This window comes from Pseudophryne corroboree, chromosome 6 (assembly GCF_028390025.1).
Source record: "Pseudophryne corroboree isolate aPseCor3 chromosome 6, aPseCor3.hap2, whole genome shotgun sequence".
Taxonomy (NCBI): domain Eukaryota; kingdom Metazoa; phylum Chordata; class Amphibia; order Anura; family Myobatrachidae; genus Pseudophryne; species Pseudophryne corroboree.
In genome coordinates this window covers 32,489,515-32,514,720 of record NC_086449.1, presented here as the reverse complement: position 1 = coordinate 32,514,720, position 25,206 = coordinate 32,489,515, and the positions used below count along the sequence as shown (strand labels likewise).

Here is a 25,206-nt window from a genome sequence, read left to right as displayed (position 1 = left end):
CCCGGGTGGAGGTCGTGCCTGCTGAGGAAGTCTGCTTCCCAGTTGTCCACTCCCGGAATGAACACTGCTGACAGTGCTTGCACGTGATTCTCCGCCCACCGGAGAATCCTTGTGGCTTCCGCCATCGCGACTCTGCTTCTTGTGCCGCCTTGGCAGTTTACATGAGCCACCGCGGTGATGTTGTCTGACTGAATCAGCACCGGTTGGTTGCGAAGCAGGGGCTCCGCTTGACTCAGGGCGTTGTATATGGCCCTTAGTTCCAGGATATTTATGTGCAGACAAGCCTCCTGACTTGACCACAACCCTTGGAAGTTTCTTCCCTGAGTGACTGCCCCCCAATGTCGGAGGCTCGCATCCGTGGTCACCAGGACCCAGTCCTGTATGCTGAACCTGCGGCCCTCGAGAAGGTGAGCACTCTGTAGCCACCACAGAAAAGACACCCTGGCCCTGGGGGACAGGGTGATCAGCCGATGCATCTGAAGATGCGATCCGGACCATTTGTCCAACAGATCCCATTGAAAGATCCTCGCATGGAACCTGCCGAAGGGAATGGCTTCGTATGATGCCACCATCTTTCCCAGGACTCGCGTGTAGTGATGCGCCGACACATGTTTTGGTTTTAAGAGGTCTCTGACTAGAGTCACTAGCTCTTGAGCCTTATCCGCCGGGAGAAACACCTTCTTCTGGTCGGTGTCCAGAATCATGCCCAGAAAGGGCAGACGCGTCGTAGGAATCAGCTGCGACTTTGGGATATTCAGAATCCAGCCATGCTGTTGCAACACTTCCAGAGAGTGCGCTACGCTGATCTGCAACTGCTCTCTGGACCTCGCCTTTATGAGATCGTCCAAGTATGGGATAACTGTGACTCCTTGCTTTCTCAGGATCACCATCATTTCTGCCATTTCCTTGGTAAATATTCTCGGTGCCGTGGAGAGCCCAAACAGCAACATCTGGAATTGGTAATGACAGTCCTGTACCACAAATCTGAGGTACTCCTGATGAGGCGGATAAATGGGGACATGCAAGTAAGCATCCTTGATGTCCATAGACACCATAAAATCCCCCTCTTCCAGGCTTGCAATGACCACTCTGAGCGATTCCATTTTGAACTTGAATCTTTTCAGATAAATGTTCAGGGACTTTAAATTTAATATGGGTCTGACCGAAACGTCCGGTTTCGGTACCACAAACATTGTGGAATAGTATCCCTTCCCCTGTTGAAGAAGGGGAACCTTTACCACCACCTGCTGGTGAAATAGCTTGTGAATTGCCGTTACCACTACTTCCCTTTCTACGGGGGAAGCTGGCAGGGCCGATTTGAGGTAACGGTGAGGGGGCATCACTTCGAATTCCAGCTTGTATCCCTGAGACACAATCTGTATAGCCCAGGGATCCACCCGTGAGCGAACCCACTGGTGGCTGAAATGTCGGAGACGCGCCCCCACCGCTCCTGGCTCCACCTGTGGAGCCCCAGCGTCATGCGGTGGATTTAGTGGAAGCCGGGGAGGACTTCTGTTCCTGGGAACTAGCTGTAAGGTGCAGCTTTTTTCCTCTACCCCTGCCTCTGGCAAGAAAGGAAGCACCTCTGACCTTCTTGCTTCTTTACGAGCGAAAGGACTGCATTTGGTAATACGGTGCTTTCTTAGGTTGTGAGGGAATATATGGCAAAAAGTTTGACTTCCCAGCAGTAGCTGTGGAAACCAGGTCCGAGAGACCGTCCCCAAACAATTCCTCACCCTCGTTAGGTAACACCTCCATGTGTTTTTTGGAGTCGGCCTCACCTGTCCACTGCCGAGTCCACAGGACCCTCCTGGCAGAAATTGACATTGCATTAATTCTAGAGCCCAGTAGGCAAATGTCCCTCTGGGCATCCCTCATATATAGGACAGTGTCTTTTATATGCCCCAGGGTCAGCATAATGGTATCCCTGTCTAAGGTATCCATTTCCTCAGACAGTTTATCTGTCCACGCTGCTACAGCACTACACATCCAAGCCGACGCAATTGCAGGCCTCAGTAGAGTCCCTGAATGTGTATAAACAGATTTCAGTATACTTTCCTGCTTTCTATCTACAGGATCCTTTAGGGCGGCCGTATCCTGTGACGGCAGGGCCACCTTCTTAGATAAGCGTGTGAGAGCTTTCTCTACCCTAGTGGAGGGTTCCCAGCGCACCCTGTCCGCCGGCGGGAAAGGGTACGCCATAAGTAACCTTTTGGAAGTCAGGACTTTCTTATCAGGGGAATCCCACGCTCTTTCACATAACTCCTTCAACTCATGTGAAGGGGGAAAAGTAACCTCTTGCTTTTTCTCCCCATACTTATAAACCCTCTGATATGTGTAAAACATCCTTCATCGCTATAATCATGTAGCGGATAGCTTTTGTAATTTTAGGTTGCAATTTTGCATCATCGTCGTCGACACTGGAGTCAGAATCCGTGTCGACATCTGTGTCAACCATTTTGGATAGTGGGCGCTTTTGGGACCCTGAGGGCCTCTGCGCTGTAGGATCAGGCATGGGTTGAGACCCTGACTGGCACAAGGTATCAGCTTTATCCAACCTTTTATGTAAGGAGTTTACATTATCATTTAACACCTTGCACATATCCATCCAATCAGGTGTCGGCACCATCGGTGGCGACACGTCATTCAACTGCACTTGCTCTGCCTCCACATAGCCCTCTTCGTCAAACATGTCGACACACGCGTTCCGACACACCACACACACAGGGGAAGCTCTAAATGAGGACAGGACCCCCACAAGGCCTCTTGGAGAGACAGAGAGAGAGTATGCCAGCACACACCCAGCGCTATATGACCCAGGAATCACACAGTAACTTAGTGTTTACCCAGTAGCTGCTGTATTATGATTAATGCGCCTAAATTTATGTGCCCCCACTCTCTTTTTTACCCTTCTACCGTGATTCTGTAGGGGAGAGCCTGGGGAGCTTCCTCTTAGCGGAGCTGTGGAAGGAAAATGGCGCTGGTGAGTACTGAGGAAGAAGGCCCCGCTCCCTCAGCGGCGGGCTTCTGTCCCGCGATTTTGTGTAAAAATAATGGCGGGGGCTCATGCATATAACAGTGTCCAACTGTATATATGCAGCTTTCGCCAGGAGGTATCAATTGCTGCCAAGGGCGCACCCCCCCTGCGCCCTGCACCCTACAGTGACCCGAGTGTGTGGGTTAGTGTGGGCGCAATGGCGCACAGCTGCAGTGCTGTGCGCTACCTCATGTGAAGACAGGAGTCTTCTGCCGCCGATTTCGATGTCTTCTTTGCTTCTGCCGGCTTCTGTCTTCTGGCTATGCGAGGGGGGCGGCGGTGCGGCTCCGGAAACGGACGACAAGGTCAGGACCTGTGTTCGATCCCTCTGGAGCTAATGGTGTCCAGTAGCCTTTGAAGCGCAACCTAGCCGCAGTTAGTAGGTTTGCTTCTCTCCACTCAGTCCCACGTAGCAGAGTCTGTTGCCTGCAGAAGCTCTCTGAAAATAAAAAACCTAACTAAAATACTTTCTTATTAGCAAGCTCAGGAGAGCTCATTTAAAGCACCCAGCTCTGTCCGGGCACAGATTCTAACTGAGGTCTGGAGGAGGGGAACAGAGGGAGAAACCAGTGCACACCAGATAGTACTAAATCTTTCTTTAGAGTGCTCAGTCTCCTTCGAAGCCCGTCTATTCCCCATGGTCCTTACGGAGTCCCCAGCATCCACTAGGATGTTGCCCTCCTACGGCCTCCTCCACGTCTCCTGATGTACTGGCCTGTCTCCTGGTAGCGCCTCCATGCTCTGGACACTACGCTGACAGACACAGCAAACCTTCCTACCACAGCTCGCATTGATGTGCCATCCTGGATGAGCTGCACTACCTGAGCCACTTGTGTGGGTTGTAGGGAGGTCATACAGGCACATGGAGGCCACACACACTACTGAGCCTCATTTTGACTTGTTTTAAGGACATTACATCAAAGTTGGATCAGCCTGTAGTGTGTTTTTCCACTTTAATTTTGAGGGCGACTCCAAATCCAGACCCCCATGGGTTAATAAATTTGATTTCCATTGATCATTTTTGTGTGATTTTGTTGTCAGCACATTCAACTATGTAAAGAACAAAGTATTTAATAAGAATATTTTATTTATTCAGATCTAGGATGGGTGTTATTTTAGTGTTCCCTTTATTTTTTTGAGCAGTGTATATTGGCTCCCTGGAATGCATATTGTAGTGATACAAGTTACTAACTTATTAAAAACATGCTGCATTCAGGATTAGAGTGACTCCTATGTGATTAATAAGTGTTTTCTTGCTAGTAAAACACTACCTGCATTCAAACTTGACACATCTGTAAAACATTTGCTACATTCGGAGCATTTAAAGGGTCTTTCTCCTGTGTGATTCCTCTGCTGTTTAACAATTTGTCGCTTGGAGCCAAGACACTTGCTGCATTCAGAGCATTTAAATTGTTTTCTCCTGTGTGGCTCCTCTGATGTGTCTTAAGACATGAATTACGGGTAAAACACTTGCTACATTCAGAACATTCCAATGTTCTCTCCTGTGTGACTTCTCTGATGTCTAACAAGAGATGACTTACAGGGAAAACATTTGCTGCATTCAAAACATTTATATGGTTTCTCTCCTGTGTGAATACTCTGATGTGTAACAAGTTGTCGCTTGGAGGTAAAACTCTTGCTACATTCAGAGCATTTATATGGTTTCTCTCCTGTGTGAATCTTCTGATGTAAAACAAGATATTGCTTGGAAATAAAACACTTGCTGCATTCATAGCATTTAAATGGTTTTTCCCCTGTGTGAATCCTCTGGTGCACAACAAGCTGTTGCTTGGAAGCAAAACACTTGCTACATTTAGAACATTTATGTGGCTTCTCTCCTGTGTGACTCTTCTGATGTCTAACAAGCTGTGACTTACAGGGAAAACATTTGCTACATTCAGAACATTTATGTGGCTTCTCTCCTGTGTGAAGCCCCTGATGTATAACAAGCTGTGACTTATAGGGAAAACATTTGCTGCATTCAGAACAGTTATATGGTTTCTCTCCTGTGTGACTCCTCTGATGTATAACAAGCTGTGACTTATAGGGAAAACATTTGCTGCATTCAGAACAGTTATATGGTTTCTCTCCTGTGTGACTCTTCTGATGACTAACAAGCTGTGACTTACAGGTAAAACATTTGCTGCATTCAGAACATTTATGTGGTTTCTCTCCTGTGTGAAGCCCCTGATGTATAACAAGTTGTTGTTTGGAAATAAAACACTTGCTACATTCAGAGCATTTATATGGTTTCTCTCCTGTGTGACTCTTCTGATGTATAACAAGTTGTCGCTTGGAGGTAAAACACTTGCTACATTCAGAGCATTTATATGGCTTCTCTCCTGTGTGACTCCTCTGATGTATAACAAGTTGTCGCTTGGAGGTAAAACACTTGCTGCATTCATAGCATTTATATGGTTTTTCCCCTGTGTGAATTCTCTGGTGTATAACAAGATTGGTCTTACAGGGAAAACATTTGTGGCATTCATAACATTTATATGGTTTCTCTCCTGTGTGACACCTCTGATGTCTAACAAAAGAATACAAATAGGGAAAACATTTGTTGCATTCAGAGCATTTATATGGATTCTCTCCTGTGTGACTCCTCTGATGTATAACAAGTTGTCGCTTGGAGGTAAAACTCTCGCTACATTCGGAGCATTTATACGGTTTCTCTCCTGTGTGAATCATATGATGACTGACAAGTTGTGATTTACGTGAAAAACACTTACTGCATTCTGAACATTTATATGATTTTTCTCCTGTGTGAATCCTCTGATGTAAAACAAGAGCTGACTTACAGGGAAAACATTTGCTACATTCAGAACAGTTATGTGGTTTCTCTCCAGTGTGACTCCTCTGATGTGTACGAAGAATTGACAAATCTGTAAAACACTTGCTACATTTAGAGCATTTAAGTGGTTTCTCTCCTGTGTGATTCCTCTGATGTATAACAAGTTGTTGCTTGGAGGTAAAACTCTTGCTGCATTCAGAGCATTTAAATGGTTTCTCTCCTGTGTGACTCCTCTGATGTATAACAAGTTGTTGCTTGGAGGCAAAACACTTGCTGCATTCAGAGCATTTAAATGGTTTCTCTCCTGTGTGAATCATCTGATGTAAAACAAGTTGTCGCTTGGTGGTAAAAGCCTTGCTGCATTCAGAGCATTTAAATGGTTTTTCTCCTGTGTGGCTCTTCTGATGTATCCAAAGACCCGAATTATGGGAAAAACATTTGCTACATTCAGAACATGTATATGGTTTTTCTCCTGTGTGAATTATCTGATGATTACGAAGACTTTGCTTATGTGTAAAACACTTGCTACACTCAGAACATGTAAATGGTTTCTCTCCTGTGTGACTCCTCTGATGTATGAGAAGCTCTGATTTAAATGCAAATCTTTTGTCACACTCAGAGCACGGATATCTCTCTCCTGTGAGACTCATCATATTGGAGATGAGAAACAAATTAGTTATTGAAAGTTTCCTATATCCAGAAAATGCAGAAATTTTGTGAATCCTCCAGAGGTGTAAGGAGAAATGCCATCTCTTGTTGGCTTGATCAGAGAACAATATCCCTTTCCCCAACGTCTTCTAATAGTATAAGAATCCTGATCTTTATTTGTCCTGTAAAGAGAGTTTAAAGGTTACAAGGAAAATTATACATTTATGGTAATGTGTTAATGTGTTATATTGTATAAAGATGATGAATATTTACATACAATAGCAAATATCAGTCACTGACCATTGTTTTATATTTGAGAATGTTGCCGAAGTGCTAGAACTCTATTTGCAGTCAGATGTACAGCACAAAGACCTCCACTTGATAATTGTATAATTCTCATCCTCTGACCACAGTATGTGCAGATTATATATTACTCCCCCCCTGCAATGACCTTAGATGGGTAACACATGCTACCATTATTTTATGAGATAGCAGATCTCTTCTTGAGCCGAAGGTGTAATGTCACAGCACCTTTGGAGACTTGCGTCCAAAGTCGCAATGAACCAATCAGGAGTGACTAAGAACCAGCACTGGAGGAGATGATCACAAACCAGCCGCCAATGGAGACATTGACTAGTGCCGTTGGAGAAGATAAACTGAGATGAGAGGGATGCTGAGAATTCTGTCCAATTTTGGAGAATTTCCCACTGGAATTCCCAGAAATGAAATCTGGCATACTGGTCTAGAAGGTGAATACCATTGTGCCCAACAGCTTAATGCACATGGATTGACAGACGAGGCACTGACTGTACTGCCGTGAACAAGTTCTTCAAAGTCTATGTTTTGAACTCTGGCAAGAGAACTCACACTGGCGAGAGGTGTCTGATAGCACCCCTAGAAACTGAAGGCATTGACCAGGTGTTAAGTGAAACTTCTCTAAATTTAGGATCCAGCAGTGATCCTTAAATACTTGAAATGTCCTATCTAGATGCTTTTGTAACTGCAAAGCTGAATCGGCGTGCACGAGCAGATCATAAACATAAGGTAGAACTGTGATACATTGCTTGCACAGTAAGCTCGCCACTTGCACTTGGTAGTGATCGGATCTGACTGCAAAACGTAGGCGAGAATGATGACCTGCCCAAATTGGAATGTGAAGATACACATTACCAACATCGTGTGAGGCCAAAAATGAGTTGACCTCCATGTTGTGGATTACTGATCAAACAGAATCTAGTTGCAAAAGATCTACCCACAACCTGCTGCTCAAGGCAAAGAGAATTAAGATCAGCAAAAATGAGCATAACACCACCTGAATGTAGAAAACGGACAGCCTGGGTAAATGCCACCCTCTTCTTTGCATCCCAGAGTAACGCCGTAGCGGACTCATGAGGTCAATCATGTAACCTTTGGTAATGATGCCCATCACCCAACTTATCTACAAGATGGGCTTCACAGCAGCCTTCATAAAACGTGCCCTACTCCATATGCAAATAAAGAAGACAGACATTATGGGGTTGCAAGTGGGAGGAGCTTAAGATTTAAAGTTACAGTTTAGTTTAAGTGTCATCTTTAGCCCCGGAATACCGGTGACCAATGAAGAGTTGGACAGGGTGTAACAGCAGACGATGAATAGATGTCATGGAAGATCAGCCTCGCAGCTGCATTCAAACTGGATTGTAGTCATCACAATCTTTTTTAGGGAAGACCAGTATGGAGAATAATAAGATTTTAAACCTACCGGTAAATCTATTTCTCCTAGACCGTAGAGGATGCTGGGGACTCCGTAAGGACCATGGGGTATAGACGGGCTCCGCAGGAGATAGGGCACCTAAAAAGAACTTTGACTATGGGTGTGCACTAGCTTCTCCCTCTATGCCCCTCCTCCAGACCTCAGTTAGAGAACTGTGCCCAGAGGAGATGGACAATACAAGGCAGGATTTAGAAATCCAAGGGCAAGATTCATACCAGCCCACACCAAGCATACCATGTAACCTGGATCATACATAACTAGTTAACCATATGAACAACAACAGTAATGGTCCAAGACCGATTTCAACTGTAACATAACCCTTATGCAAGCAACAACTATATACAAGTCTTGCAGAGTTTCCGCACTGGGACAGGCGCCCAGCATCCTCTACGGACTAGGAGAAATAGATGTACCGGTAGGTTTAAAATCTTATTTTCTCTTACGTCCTAGAGGATGCTGGGGACTCCGTAAGGACCATGGGGTTTATACCGAAGCATCCAATCGGGCGGGAGAGTGCGTATGACTCTACAGCACCGACTGAGCAAACACTAGGTCCTCATCAGCCAGGGTATCAAACTTGAGGAATTTAGAAAAAAATGTTTGACCCCGACCAAGTCGCCGCTCGGCAAAGTTGTAAAGCCGAGACGCCTCAGGCAGCCGCCCAAGAAGAGCCCACCTTCCTAGTGGAATGGGCCTTAACCGAATTTGGTACCGGCAATCCAGCCGTAGAGTGAGCCTGCTGAATCGTATTACAGATCCAACGAGCAATAGTCTGTTTTGAAGCAGGAGCGCCAATCTTATTGGCCGCATACAGGTCAAACAGAGCCTCTGTTTTCCTAAGTTTAGCCGTCCTAGCTACATAAATCTTTAAGGCCCTGAATACTCCAGGGATCTGGAATCCTCCAGGTCACTTGTAGCCACAAGCGCCACAGGCACCACAATGGGTTGATTCACATGGAATGAAGAAACCACTTTAGGCAAAGATTGCGGACGTGTCCTCAATTCAGCTCGATCCACATGAAAAATCAAGTAGTGGCTCTTGTATGAAAGAGCCGCCAATTCTGACACTCGCCTCGCTGATGCTAAAGCCAACATTAACACCTTCCAGGCAAGAAACTTCAACTCAACCTTGTTAAGCGGTTCAAGCCAGTGTGATTTTAGGAACTGCAACACCACGTTCAGGTCCTATGGTGCCACAGGAGGCACAAAAGGGGGCTGGATATGCAGCACACCCTTTACAAACGTCTGGACTTCTGGAAGAGAAGCCAATTCCTTCTTAAAGAAAATCGAGAGGGCCGAAATCTGTACCTTAACCGAGCCTAATTTCAGGCCCATATCCACTCCTGTCTGTAGTAAGTGGAGAAGACGACCCAAATGAAAATCTTCCGTAGGTGCATTCTTGGTCTCACACCAAGACACATAATTTCGCCAGATACGGTGATAATGTTTTATCGCCACCTCCTTCCTAGCCTTTATTAAAGTAGGGATGACCTCTTCCGGAATCCCTTTTTTTGCTAGGATTCGGCGTTCAACCGCCATGCCGTCAAACGTAACTGCGGTAAGTCTTGAAATACACAGGGCCCCTGCTGCAACAGGTCTTCCCTCAGAGGAAGAGGCCAGGGGTCTCCTGTGAGCATCTCTTGTAGATCCGAGTACCACGCCCTTCGAGGCCAGTCTGGGACAACGAGTATCGTCTGTACTCTTCTTCGTCTTATGATCCTCAACACTTTCGTGATGAGAGGAAGAGGAGGGAACACGTAGACCGAATCGAACACCCACGGTGTTACCAGTGCGTATACTGCTACTGCCTGAGGGTCCCGAGACCTGGCACAATACCTCCGAAGTTTTTTGTTGAGGCGTGACGCCATCATGTCTATTTGAGGAGCTCCCCAAAGACGTGTTACGTCTGCAAAGACTTCTTGATGAAGTCCCCACTCTCCTGGATGGAGATCGTGTCTGCTGAGGAAGTCTGCTTCCCTGTTGTCCACTCCCGGAATGAAGACAGCCGACAGAGCGATTACATGATTTTCCGCCCAGCGAAGGATCCTTGTGGCTTCCGCCATCACGACTCTGCTTCTTGTCCCGCCTTAGCGGTTCACATGAGCCACAGCTGTGACATTGTCTGATTGAATCAGAACCGGCAGATTTCGAAGAAAACTCTCCGCTTGTCAAAGGCCGTTGTAAATGGCCCTGAGTTCCAACACATTGATGTGTAGACAGGACTCCTGGACTAACTAAAGACCCTGAAAAGTCCTTCCCTGTGTGACCGCTCCCCATCCTCGCAGGCTCGCGTCCGTGGTAACCAGTATCCAGTCCTGAATCCCGAACCTGCGACCCTCCAGCAGGTGAGCACTTTGCAACCACCACAGGAGGGACAATCTGGCTCCTGGGGACAGAGTTATTTTCCTATGTAAATGCAGATGGGACCCGGACCATTTGTCCAGAAGGTCCCATTGAAAAGTCCTTGCATGGAACCTTCCGAAGGGAATGGCCGCGTAGGCCGCCACCATTTTCCCCAGAACTCGAGTGCATTGGTGAACTGACACCCTTTTCGGTTTTAGCAGTTCTCTGACCATGTTCTGGATGTCTTGGGCTTTCTCTATTGGGAGGAAGACCTTCATTTGTTCTGCATCCAGTATCATACCTAGGAACGGAAGTCGAGTTGTCGGAATCAACTGTGACTTCGGTAGATTTAGAATCCAACCGTGTTGCTAGAGCACTCTCAGAGAGAGCGCCACACTGCTCAGCAATTTCTCTCTTGATCTCGCTTTTATCAGGAGATCGTCCAAGTATGGGATAATTGTGACACCCTGCTTGTGCAGGACCACCATCATTTCCGCCATTATCTTGGTGAAAATCCTCGGGGCCGTGGAAAGTCCAAACGGCAACGTCTGAAATTGGTAATGACAATCCTGTACAGCGAATCTCAGGGATTCCTGATGGGGGGCATATATGGGGACATGAAGGTACGCATCCTTTATGTCCAGCGACACCATAAACTCCACCTCCAACATGTTGGCTATTATAGCTCTGAGTTATTCCATTTTGAATTTGAATCTTTATGTACAGGTTTAGGGATTTCAGATTCAAAATTGGTCTGACCGAACCGTCCGGTTTCGGCACCACAAATAGGGTTGAGTAGTAACCTCTTCCCTGCTGGTGCAGGGGAACCTTGATTATCACTTGCTGTATACACAGCGTTTGAATTGCAGCTAACATTACATCCCTTTCCGATGTGGAAGCTGGTAGGGCCGATTTAAAAAATCGGCGCGAGGGCACCTCCTCGAATTCCAGTTTGTAAACCTGGGAAACTATTTCCAACACCCAGGGATTCAGGTCCGAATTGACCCAGGCCTGACTGAAAAATCGAAGACGTGCCCCCACCGGTGCGGACTCCCTCAGGGGAGCCCCAGCGTCATGCTGTGGGTTTTGGAGCAGCCGGGGAGGACTTTTGTTCCTGGGCACCTGCTGCCGCAGGTGCTCTCTTGCCTCTGCCCTTACCTCTGGCGAGGAAAGAGGATCCCCGAACTCCTTTGGACTTGTGCGACCGAAAGGACTGCATGTGATAGGGTGTTACTTTCTTTTGCTGTTGGGGGAATATATGGTAAAAAATTTGATTTACCTGCTGTAGCTGTGGAAACCAGGTCCGTCAGCCCATCCCCAAACAATACATCCCCCTTATAGGGTAGTACTTCCATATGTTTCTTGGAAATTGCATCACCTGTCCATTGGCGAGTCCATAAGGATCTTCTCGCTGAGATAGACATGGCATTGGCCCTAGAAGCTAGCAATCCAATGTCCCTTTGAGCATCCCTCATAAATAAGACTGCGTCTTTTATATGGGCTAGAGTTAAGAATATAGTATCCTTATCCATATTATCAAATTGATCTGTCAGCTCATCTGTCCAGGCAGCAATTGCGCTACACACCCATACCGACGCAATTGTCGGTCTTAGCACAGCACCCGTATGAGAATAAATACACTTTAAGGTAGTTTCTTGCCTGCGATCTGCAGGGTCCTTAAGGGCCGCTGTATCAGGAGACGGTAGCACCACTTTCTTGGACAAGCGCGTCAGGGCCTTGTCCACAGTGGGGGGTGATTCCCAAATCTCCCTGTCCTGTGTAGGGAAGGGGTATGCCATATAAATTCTTTTGGGGATCTGCGGTCTCTTTTCCGGAGTCCCCCATGCTTTTCCAAAGAAATCATTTAATTCATGAGATGTGGGAAAATTAATAATCTGTTTCTTTCCCTTAAACACGTGTACCCTTGTGTAGGGACCGAGGGTTCATCCTCAATATGCAACACATCCCTTATTGCCACAATCATACACTGAATGGTTTTAGTCACCCTAGCGTGCAATTTTACTTCGTCATAGTCGACACTGGAATCAGAATCCGTGTCGGTAGTAGTGTCTTGTGTAAAGGGACGTTTTTGAGACCCCGACGGGCCATGTGAGTCGGTCCAATCCGAGGATTGAACCCCTGATGTCCCCCCTAATTCAGCCTTATCAAGCCTCTTATGTAAGGATGCCACACTTTCATTCAACATATGCCACATGTCCATCCATTCCTGAGTCAGCACAATCGACGGGGACACACCACTCATTTGCTCCACCTCCTCCTTGGAAAAGCCTTCCGCTTCAGACATGTCGACACCACGTACCAACACCCCCCACACACAGGGATTAACCTATAACGGGACAAAACCCCAACCAGGACCTTAGGAGAGACGGAGAGAGAGTATGCCAGCACACACCCAGCGCTTAATAACACTAGAATAAATAAGATTTTACTCACCGGTAAATCTATTTCTCGTAGTCTGTAGTGGATGCTGGGGACTCCGTAAGGACCATGGGGAATAGACGGGCTCCACAGGAGACTGGGCACGCTAAGAAAGAATTAGTACTACTGGTGTGCACTGGCTCCTCCCTCTATGCCCCTCCTCCAGACCTCAGTTAAGGAAACTGTGCCGGAAGAGCTGACATTACAAGGAAAGGATTTTAGAATCAAGGGTAAGACTCATACCAGCCACACCAATCACACCGTATAACTTGTGATAACATACCCAGTTAACAGTATGAACAAAAACAGAGCATCACCAACGGATGCCAACATAACATAACCCTTTAGTAAGCAATAACTATACACACGTATTGCAGAAAGTCCGCATTTGGGACGTGCGCCCAGCATCTACTACGGACTACGAGAAATAGATTTACCGGTGAGTAAAATCTTATTTTCTCTAACGTCCTAGTGGATGCTGGGGACTCCGTAAGGACCATGGGGATTATACCAAAGCTCCCAAACGGGCGGGAGAGTGCGGATGACTCTGCAGCACCGAATGGGCAAACACAAGGTCCTCCTCAGCCAGGGTATCAAACTTGTAGAATTTTGCAAAGGTGTTTGAACCCGACCAAGTAGCAGCTCGGCAAAGCTGTAATGCCGAGACTCCTCGAGCAGCCGCCTAAGAAGAGCCCACTTTCCTTGTGGAATGGGCTTTTACTGATTTTGGATGCGGCAATCCAGCCGCAGAATGAGCCTGCTGAATCGTGTTACAGATCCAGCGAGCAATAGTTTGCTTTGAAGCAGGAGCACCCTGCTTGTTGGATGCATACAGGATAAACAGCGAGTCAGTTTTCCTGACTCCAGCCATTCTGGCCACATAAATCTTCAAAGCCCTGACTACATCAAGCAACTTGGAATCCTCCAAGTCACGAGTAGCCGCAGGCACCACAATAGGTTGGTTCAAATGAAAGGATGACACCACCTCCGGCAGAAATTGCGGACGAGTCCGTAATTCTGACCTGTCCATATGGAAAACCATATAGGGGCTTTTACACGACAAAGCCGCCAATTCTGACACACACCTAGCCGAAGCTAAGGCCAATAGCATGACCACTTTCCACGTGAGATACTTCAGCTCCACGGTCTCAAGTGGCTGAAACCAGTGAGATTTCAGGAAACCCAACACCACGTTGAGATCCCAAGGAGCCACTGGTGGCACAAAAGGGGGCTGAATATGCAGCACTCCCTTAACAAACGTCTGAACCTCAGGAAGAGAAGCCAGTTCTTTCTGAAAGAAAATGGATAGGGATGAAATCTGGACCTTTATGGACCCCAATTTTAAGCCCATAGTCACACCTGACTGTAGGAAGTGCAGGAACCGGCCCAGCTGGAATTCCTCTGTAGGGCCTTCCTGGCCTCACACCAAGCAACATATTTTCACCATATACGGTGATTGTGCTTTGCTGTCACGTCCTTCCTAGCCTTTATTAGCGTAGGAATAACCTCTTTCGGAATTCCTTTTTCCGCTAGGATCCTGCGTTCAACCGCCATGCCGTCAAACGCAGCCGCGGTAAGTCTTGGGACAGACAGGGCCCTTGTTGCAATAGGTCCTGTCTGAGAGGCAGAGGCCATAGGTCCTCTGTGAGCATTTCTTGCAGTTCCGGGTACCAAGTCCTTCTTGGCCAATCCGGAACAATGAGTATTTTTCTCACTCCTCTTTTTCTTACGATTCTCAGCACCTTGGGTATGAGAGGAAGATTAGGAAACACATAGACCGACTGGAACACCCACGGTGTTACTAGTGTGTCCACAGTTATCGCCTGAGGGTCCCTTGACCTGGCGCAATACCTTTTTAGCTTTTTGTTGATGCGGGACGCCATCATGTCCACCTGTGGCAGTTCCCATCGATTTGCAATCTGCGTGAAGACTTCTTGATGAAGTCCCCACTCTCCCGGGTGGAGGTCGTGCCTGCTGAGGAAGTCTGCCTCCCAGTTGTCCACTCCCGGAATGAACACTGCTGACAGTGCTTGCACGTGATTCTCCGCCCAACGAAGAATCCTGGTGGCTTCCGCCATCGCCACCCTGCTTCTTGTGCCGCCCTGGCGGTTTACATGAGCCACTGCTGTGATGTTGTCTGACTGAATCAGCATCGGTTGGTTGCGAAGCAGAGGCTCCGCATGACTCGGGAGTCTTCTGCCGCCGATTTTGACGTCTTCTTGCTTCACTCGCCGGCTTCCGTCTTCTGGCTCTGCGAGGGGGGCGGCGGCGCGGCACCGGGAACGGACGACCAAGGTTAATATCCTGTGTTCGATCCCTCTGGAGCTAATGGTGTCCAGTAGCCTAAGAAGCGCAACCTAGCCGCAGTTAGTAGGTTTGCTTCTCTCCCCTCAGTCCCACGTAGCAGAGAGTCTGTTGCCAGCAGAAGCTCTCTGAAAAAAAAAAAACCTAACTAAAATACTTTCATAATAGCAAGCTCAGGAGAGCTCACTAAAATGCACCCAGCTCGGTCCGGGTACAGATTCTAACTGAGGTCTGGAGGAGGGGCATAGAGGGAGGAGCCAGTGCACACCAGTAGTACTAATTCTTTCTTAGAGTGCCCAGTCTCCTGCGGAGCCCGTCTATTCCCCATGGTCCTTACGGAGTCCCCAGCATCCACTAGGACGTTGGAGAAATATGACTAGATAGCGCTTTTATATATAAAATGACCAGATTCCAACTCCCTGCGCTCAAAATGCCCCCTCCTCTTTTTCCCAGCCTGACTGTTCGGCAGGGGAGAGACCAGGGAGCCAGCGTTTTCCTCATGCAGCTTCTGTGGAGAAAATGGCGCTGGTTAGTGCTGGGGATCAAGCTCCGCCAACCCGACGGCGGGCTTCGGTCCCGGTGATTTTTTTATAGAAATAGCGGGGTATCGTAAAATTACTGCCCAGCAGCCTAATCTACCTTGTCAGTGCCCAAATGTGAGGTTTATTGCTGCCAGGGCGCCCCCCCCCTGCACCCTTCAGTGCTGCTCTGTGTGTGAATGGGAGCAATGGACCGCAGCTTACCGCTGCGCGCCTTACCTCATGAAGATCTGATGTCTTCTGCCACCTATGATGTCTTCTGCCTTCTCATACTCACCCGGCTTCTATCTTCGGCATCTGTGAGGACGGCGTTGCAGCTCCCGGACTAACTCCAGGTGAGACCTGTGTTCCGACTCCCTCTGGAGCCAATGGTGTCCAGTAGCCTTAGAAGCAGTGCCCAACTTGACAAGCCAGCTCTGCTTCTCTCTCCTCAGTCCCACGATGCAGGGAGCCTGTTGCCAACAGGACTCCCTGAAAATAAAAAACCTAACAAAATTCTATAAAACAGAAAACTCTGGAGAGCTCTCTGCATTGTACCCTTTCTCCTCTGGGCACAGAATCTAACTGAGGTCTGGAGGAGGGGCATAGAGGGAGGAGCCAGTGCACACCCATAGTCAAAGTTCTTTTTAGGTGCCCTATCTCCTGCGGAGCCCGTCTATACCCCATGGTCCTTACGGAGTCCCCAGCATCCACTAGGACGTAAGAGAAAATAGGACAATACCTTGAGGAAGAATAAGGGTCAGAATTTATTCTTTTTCAGAATAGGAGTAATCACTGCATGCTTGAACAGTGTTTGAAAGATAACAATACAGGGAGAGATAACAGATTTTAGTTAAGGTGGGATGAGCACAGGGGACAGCGTTACGGATATGTGAGGCTATAGGATCAAGAGGAGAGGTAGTTGAGTAGGATGAGAAGAATGTAGATACTTCATCTTTATTTGTGGATGTAGCCCTGTGGATCCCACCGGACCAGTAATTCTAATATATCAAAAGTTTATTATAATGATCGGTGATGTTAATGTATGGTACAATAATAAAGGTAAATGGTGCCAGGGTGATGAAGAGCAGTATAGGGGAGTGAGGCCCGCGCTCGCTGGAGGAGAAGGTTCTGGAGCGGCTCGAGCTGCATAAGAGAGAATAACTGTTGGAGGCACGGCCGAGGAGAGCAAGCGCGTGTGAGAGACGGGGAAGAGAGTGGTGCACAGCAGGAGGAAAAGACGGGGATGGTGTGCGTCTGAGAGGCGGTGACGGAAACTAAGTGGACGGAGACCTGGGAGAGCGGTATTACCCGGAGCAAGTACCCACCTGCAGCGGGGTAACTTAAAGGAGCAGGGATGGACCACACGATAGTGATGCACCAACCCTCATCCCAGAGAGACCATCCCGGTGACGGTGAGACAGCGCTGGGCTAGAGATGCTGATAGTAGTGGGGGAATCCTTAGCTACGAGGTCCTCCCTCAGTAAGGCGGAACCCGAACACCATTGGCCGCCGGCCCGCCTATCAGAATAGACTAACCTGTATTGATAAAAGAGGAGTCGTTGGGGGAGTGCACTGAAAAACTGAGCTGGGAGGCACTGGGGGCGTACTTGTGTAGCAGCATTGCCCAGATTAACCCTAAAGTGATGCACTTGGCTAAGGGAATATCCTAAAGGGGAATGTACCTGGAACTGTACACAACCGAACAGCACAGAGCCTTACATATATATTAGTGCTTGAACTTGGGTATAACTGCCATTAAGAGGAATAGTATACAAGGGAATGCACCACCAAGCTACGTATTAGTTACATTGGTACCCTAACATATATTCTATATACTGAGAGGGTTAATATGCTGTCATTCCCTCATTAACTTCAAGACAGAGATTTCTATATTAGTGATATGTACCGAGACTTTTTATTAAGAGCCTTTATGCATCAGGTACTAGCTGAATGTCAGACCAATGCTAGTTACTCAGAAGAGGATTATATTTCAGATACTGGGGGCCGAGACTTGTAGCGACCAAATAAAAGGAGTGCACCCAAGTAATCTTATACGCTATACTCCAGGATATTATAATTATATCGGAGGACTATCACAGATCAGAGCTATAGTAGGGTGACACCGTGTAACCCCAGTGACTTTTGTGTAATAGACTGTGAAGGTGGTGGTGAGAGCGGAGAGACTTCGAGAAGAGCTGGCCCTATAGTGAAGTGGAAAGTGTAATATTAACCTTCCGATGAGATCCTAGTCCTATGGTAAAGTAAATACCTGGTCTAATCAGACTCTAGCCAGTCAGGATTACCAGGAGAGCCCAGGCCCGTCCTACATTTACCCAGTAGTTCATCAGGAAGACCTCTAGGTTGCTGTGGATAGGATAGCCAACACACGCTTGTAACTGAGATAGGTAGTCCTAATCGCTGCAGGAACCCCCACTCTGTGGAGTTACTATGGTCACGGGCCATTATTGACACCATACAAGCACTTCTAAAACAGAGAGGGAAGAAGATTGCACATCGTCCATCCCCACAGCCCGGAGGAGAGAGATCAGCCATCCCTACAGCCCGGAGGAGAGAGTTCAGCCCTCCCTACAGCCCAGAGGGGTGAGAGAGAAAGAGATCAGCCATCCCTACAGCCCGGAGGAGAGAGATCAGCCATCCCTACAGCCCGGAGGAGAGAGATCAGCCATCCCTACAGCCCGGAAGAGAGAGATCAGCCATCCCTACAGCCCGGAAGAGAGAGATCAGCCATCCCTACAGCCCGGAGGAGAGAGATCAGCCATCCCTACAGCCCGGAGGATAGAGTTCAGCCTTCCCTACAGCCCGGAGGATAGAGTTCAGCCATCCCTACAGCCCGGAGGAGAGAGAGAGAGAGCGAGAGAGAGAGAGAGCGATCAGCCATCCCTACAGCCCGGAGGGGAGAGAGAGAGAGAGAGAGAGAGCGCGATCAGCCATCCCTACAGCCCAGAGGGAGGAGAGAGATCAGCCATCCCTACAGCCCAGAGGGGTGAGAGAGATCAGCCATCCCTACAGTCCAGAGGAGAGAGATCAGCCATCCCTACAGCCCGGAGGGGAGAGAGAAAGATCAGCCATCCCTACAGCCCGGAGGAGAGAGAGAAAGAGAGATCAGCCATCCCTACAGCCCAGAGGAGAGAGATCAGCCATCCCTACAGCACGGAGGAGAGAGAGAAAGAGAGATCAGCCATCCCTACAGCCCAGAGGAGAGAGATCGGCCATCCCTACAGCCCGGAGGAGAGAGAGAAAGAGAGATCAGCCATCCCTACAGCCCGGAGGAGAGAAAGATCAGCCATCCCTACAGCCCGGAGGAGAGAGAGAAAGAGAGATCAGCCATCCCTACAGCCCGGAGGAGAGAGAGAGAAAGAGAGATCAGCCATCCCTACAGCCCGGAGGAGAGAGAGAGAAAGATCAGCCATCCCTACAGCCCGGAGGAGAGAGAGAAAGAGAGATCAGCCATCCCTACAGCCCGGAGGAGAGAGAGAAAGAGAGATCAGCCATCCCTACAGCCCGGAGGAGAGAAAGAGAGATCAGCCATCCCTACAGCCCGGAGAGAGAGAGAAAGAGAGATCAGCCATCCCTACAGCCCGGAGGAGAGAAAGAGAGATCAGCCATCCCTACAGCCCGGAGAGAGAGAGAGAAAGAGAGATCAGCCATCCCTACAGCCCGGAGGAGAGAGAGAAAGAGAGATCAGCCATCCCTACAGCCCGGATGAGAGAGATCAGCCATCCCTACAGCCCGGAGGAGAGAGATCAGCCATCCCTACAGCCCGGAGGAGAGAGATCAGCCATCCCTACAGCCCAGAGGGGTGAGAGAGAGAGAGATAGATCAGCCATCCCTACATCCCATAAGGAGAGAGATCAGCCATCCCTACAGCCCAGAGGGGTGAGAGAGAGAGAGAGAGAGAGAGATCAGCCATCCCTACAGCCCGGAGGAGAGAGATCAGCCATCCCAACAGCCCAGAGGAGAGAGATCAGCCATCCCTACAGCCCGGAGGAGAGAGATAAGCCATCCCTACAGCCCGGAGGAGAGAGATCAGCCATCCCTACAGCCTAGAGGGGTCAGAGAGAGAGAGAGATCAGCCATCCCTATAGCCCGGAGGAGAGAAAGAGAGATCAGCCATCCCTACAGCCCGGAGGAGAGAGATCAGCCATCCCTACAGTCCGGAGGAGAGAGATCAGCCATCCCTACAGCCCGGAGGAGAGAGTTCAGCCATCCCTACAGCCCGGAGGAGAGAGATCAGCCATCCCTACAGCCCGGAGGAGAGAAAGAGAGATCAGCCATCCCTACAGCCCGGAGGAGAGAGAGAGAAAGAGATCAGCCATCCCTACAGCCCGGAGGAGAGAGATCAGCCATACCTACAGCCCGGATGAGAGAGATCAGCCATCCCTACAGCCCGGAGGAGAGAGATAAGCCATCCCTACAGCCCGGAGGAGAGAGATCAGCCATCCCTACAGCCCAGAGGGGTGAGAGAGAGAGAGATAGATCAGCCATCCCTACATCCCATAAGGAGAGAGATCAGCCATCCCTACAGCCCAGAGGGGTGAGAGAGAGAGAGAGAGAGATCAGCCATCCCTACAGCCCGGAGGAGAGAGATCAGCCATCCCAACAGCCCAGAGGAGAGAGATCAGCCATCCCTACAGCCCGGAGGAGAGAGATAAGCCATCCCTACAGCCCGGAGGAGAGAGATCAGCCATCCCTACAGCCTAGAGGGGTCAGAGAGAGAGAGAGATCAGCCATCCCTATAGCCCGGAGGAGAGAAAGAGAGATCAGCCATCCCTACAGCCCGGAGGAGAGAGATCAGCCATCCCTACAGTCCGGAGGAGAGAGATCAGCCATCCCTACAGCCCGGAGGAGAGAGTTCAGCCATCCCTACAGCCCGGAGGAGAGAGATCAGCCATCCCTACAGCCCGGAGGAGAGAAAGAGAGATCAGCCATCCCTACAGCCCGGAGGAGAGAGAGAGAAAGAGATCAGCCATCCCTACAGCCCGGAGGAGAGAGATCAGCCATACCTACAGTCTGGAGGAGAGAGATCAGCCATCTATACAGCCCGGAGGAGAGAGTTCAGCCATCCCTACAGCCAGGAGGGGAGAGAGATCAGCCATCCCTACAGCCCGGAGGGGAGAGAGAAAGAGAGATCAGCCATTCCTACGGCCCGGAGGGGAGAGAGAAAGAGAGATCAGCCATCCCTACAGCCCGGAGTGGAGAGAGAAAGAGAGATCAGCCATCCCTCCAGCCCGGAGGGGAGAGAGAAAGAGAGATCAGCCATCCCTCCAGACCGGAGGGGAGAGAGAAAGAGAGATCAGCCATCCCTACAGCCCGGAGGGGAGAGAAAGAGAGATCAGCCATCCCTACAGCCCGGAGGAGAGAGAGAAAGAGAGATCAGCCATCCCTACAGCCCGGAGGAGAGAAAGAGAGATCAGCCATCCCTACAGCCCGGAGGAGAGAGATCAGCCATCCCTACAGCCCGGAGGAGAGAGATCAGCCACCCCTACAGCCCGGAGGAGAGAGATCAGCCACCCCTACAGCCCAGAGGAGAAAGATCAGCCACCCCTACAGCCCAGAGGGGTGAGAGACAGATCAGCCATCCCTACAGCCCGGAGGAGAGAGATCAGCCATCCCTACAGCCCGGAGGAGAGAGATCAGCCATCCCTACAGCCCGAAGGAGAGAGATCAGCCATCCCTACAGCCCGGAGGAGAGAGATCAGCCATCCCTACAGCCCGAAGGAGAGATCAGCCATCCCTACAGCCCGGAGGAGAGAGATAAGCCATCCCTACAGCCCGGAGGAGAGAGATCAGCCATCCCTACAGCCCGGAGGAGAGAGATCAGCCATCCCTACAGCCCGGAGGAGAGAGATCAGTCATCCCTACAGCCCAGACGAGAGAGAGAGAGAGAGAGAGAGAGATCAACCATCCCTACAGCCCGGAGGAGAGAGATCAGCCATCCCTACAGCCCGGAGGGGAGAGATCAGCCATCCCTACAGCCCGGAGTGGAGAGAGAAAGAGAGATCAGCCATCCCTACAGCCCGGAGGAGAGATAAGCTATTCCTACAGCCCAGAGGGGTGGGTGAGTGAGTGAGAGAGAGAGAGAGAGAGAGAGAGAGAGAGAGAGAGAGATCAGCCATCCCTACAGCCCGGAGGAGAGAGAGATCAGCCATCCGTACAGCCCGGAGGAGAGAGATCAGCCACACCTACAGCCCAGAGGTGTGAGAGACAGATCAGTCATCACTACAGCCCTGAGGAGAGAGATCAGCCATCTCTACAGCCCGGAGGAGAGAGATCAGCCATCTCTACAGCCCGGAGGAGAGAGATCAGCCATCCCTACAGCCCGGAGGAGAGAGATCAGCCATCCCTACAGCCCAGAGGGGTGAGAGAGAGAGATAAATCAGCCATCCCTACAGCCCGGAGGAGATCAGCTATCCCTACAGCCCAGAGGGGTGAGTGAGAGAGAGAGAGAGAGAGAGAGAGAGAGAGAGAGAGAGAGAGAGATCAGCCATCCCTACAGCCCGGAGGAGAGAGATCAGCCATCCCTACAGCCCGGAGGAGAGAGATTAGCCATCCCTACAGCCTAGAGTGGTGAGAGAGAGAGAGAGAGATCAGCCATCCCTACAGCCCGGAGGAGAGAGATCAGCCATCCCTACAGCCCGGAGGAGAGAGATCAGCCATCCCTACAGCCCGGAGGAGAGAGATCAGCCATCCCTACAGCCCGGAGGAGAGAGATCAGCCATCCCTACAGCCTAGAGGGGTGAGAGAGAGAAAGAGAGATCAGCCATCCCTATAGCCTGGAGGGGAGAGAGATCAGCCATCCTTACAGCCCGGAGGGGTGAGAGAGAGAGAGAGAGAGAGAGAGAGAGATCAGCCATCCCTATAGCCTGGAGGGGAGAGAGGGAGAGAGAGATCAGCCATCCCTACAGCCCAGAGATCAGCCATCCCTACAGCCCGGAGGGGAGAGAGAAAGAGAGATCAGCCATCCCTACAGCCAGGAGGAGAGAGATCAGCCATCCCTACAGCCCGGAGGAGAGAGATCAGCCATCCCTACAGCCCGGAGGAGAGAGATCAGCCACCCCTACAGCCCGGAGGAGAGAGATCAGCCACCCCTACAGCCCAGAGGAGAAAGATCAGCCACCCCTACAGCCCAGAGGGGTGAGAGACAGATCAGCCATCCCTACAGCCCGGAGGAGAGAGATCAGCCATCCCTACAGCCCGGAGGAGAGAGATCAGCCATCCCTACAGCCCGAAGGAGAGAGATCAGCCATCCCTACAGCCCGGAGGAGAGAGATCAGCCATCCCTACAGCCCGGAGGAGAGAGATCAGCCATCCCTACAGCCCGAAGGAGAGATCAGCCATCCCTACAGCCCGAAGGAGAGATCAGCCATCCCTACAGCCCGGAGGAGAGAGATCAGCCATCCCTACAGCCCGGAGGAGAGAGATCAGCCATCCCTACAGCCCAGAGGGGTGAGAGACAGATCAGCCATCCCTACAGCCCGAAGGAGAGAGATCAGCCATCCCTACAGCCCGGAGGAGAGAGATCAGCCATCCCTACAGCCCGAAGGAGAGATCAGCCATCGCTACAGCCCGGAGGAGAGAGATCAGCCATCCCTACAGCCCGGAGGAGAGAGATCAGCCATCCCTACAGCCCGGAGGAGAGAGATCAGCCACCCCTACAGCCCAGAGGAGAGAGATCAGCCACCCCTACAGCCCAGATAGCCACCCCTACAGCCCAGAGGAGAGAGATCAGCCATCCCTACAGCCCAGAGGGGTGAGAGAGAGACAGATCAGCCATCCCTACAGCCCGGAGGAGAGAGATCAGCTATCCCTACAGCCCAGAGGGGTGAGTGAGAGAGAGAGAGAGATCAGCCATCCCTACAGCCCGGAGGAGAGAGATCAGCCATCCCTACAGCCCGGAGGAGAGAGATCAGCCATCCCTACAGCCCGGAGGAGAGAGATCAGCCATCCATACAGCCCGGAGCAGAGAGAGAGCAGCCATCCCTACAGCCCGGAGAAGAGAGATCAGCCATCCCTACAGCCCAGAGATCAGCCATCCCTACAGCCCGGAGGGGAGAGAGAAAGAGAGATCAGCCACCCCTACAGCCCGGAGGGGAGAGAGAGAGAGATCAGCCATCCCTACAGCCCGGAGGAGAGAGATCAGCCATCCCTACAGCACGGAGGAGAGAGATCAGCCATCCCTACAGCCCGGAGGAGAGAGATCAGCCATCCCTACAGCCCGGAGGAGAGAGATCAGCCATCCTTACAGCCCGGAGGGGTGAGAGAGAGAGACAGATCAGCCATCCCTACAGCCCGGAGGAGAGAGATCAGCCATCCCTACAGCCCGGAGGAGAGAGATCAGCCATCCTTACAGCCCGAAGGAGAGATCAGCCATCCCTACAGCCCGGAGGAGAGAGATCAGCCATCAATACAGCCCAGAGGAGAGAGATCAGCCATCCCTACAGCCCGGAGGAGAGAGATCAGCCATCCCTACAGCCCGGAGGAGAGAGATCAGCCATCCCTACAGCCCGGAGGAGAGAGATCAGCCATCCCTACAGCCCGGAGGAGAGAGATCAGCCATCCCTACAGCCCGGAGGAGAGAGATCAGCCACACCTACAGCCCAGAGGGGTGAGAGACAGATCAGTCATCACTACAGCCCTGAGAGAGATCAGCCATCTCTACAGCCCGGAGGAGAGAGATCAGCCATCTCTACAGCCCGGAGGAGAGAGATCAGCCATCCCTACAGCCCGGAGGAGAGAGATCAGCCATCCCTACAGCCCAGAGGGGTGAGAGAGAGAGATAGATCAGCCATCCCTACAGCCCGGAGGAGATCAGCTATCCCTACAGCCCAGAGGGGTGAGAGAGAGAGAGAGAGAGAGAGAGAGAGAGAGAGATCAGCCATCCCTACAGCCCGGAGGAGAGAGATCAGCCATCCCTACAGCCCGGAGGAGAGAGATCAGCCATCCCTACAGCCCGGAGGAGAGAGATAAGCCATCCCTACAGCCCGGAGGAGAGAGATTAGCCATCCCTACAGCCTAGAGTGGTGAGAGAGAGAGAGAGAGAGAGAGAGATCAGCCATCCCTACAGCCCGGAGGAGAGAGATCAGCCATCCCTACAGCCCGGAGGAGAGAGATCAGCCATCCCTACAGCCCGGAGGAGAGAGATCAGCCATCCCTACAGCCTAGAGGGGTGAGAGAGAGAAAGAGAGATCAGCCATCCCTATAGCCTGGAGGGGAGAGAGGGAGAGAGATCAGCCATCCCTACAGCCTAGAGATCAGCCATCCCTACAGCCCGGAGGGGAGAGAGAAAGAGAGATCAGCCATCCCTACAGCCCGGAGGGGAGAGAGAAAGAGAGATCAGCCATCCCTA

General features: G+C 50.5%; 1 protein-coding gene across 1 annotated transcript in view; it reads right to left on the bottom strand.

The window, feature by feature from the left end:
• Window positions 1–4,147: 4,147 nt before the first annotated feature.
• LOC134934788 (zinc finger protein 268-like) overlaps window positions 4,148–25,206 on the bottom strand; it is a 52,362-nt gene continuing 31,303 nt past the window's right edge. The window contains exon 2 of the mRNA XM_063930146.1: window positions 4,148–6,661. Within this exon, the coding sequence (XP_063786216.1) occupies window positions 4,517–6,484 (1,968 nt within the window). The 5' untranslated portion in view covers window positions 6,485–6,661 and the 3' untranslated portion in view covers window positions 4,148–4,516. The remainder of the gene's footprint in view (window positions 6,662–25,206) is intronic.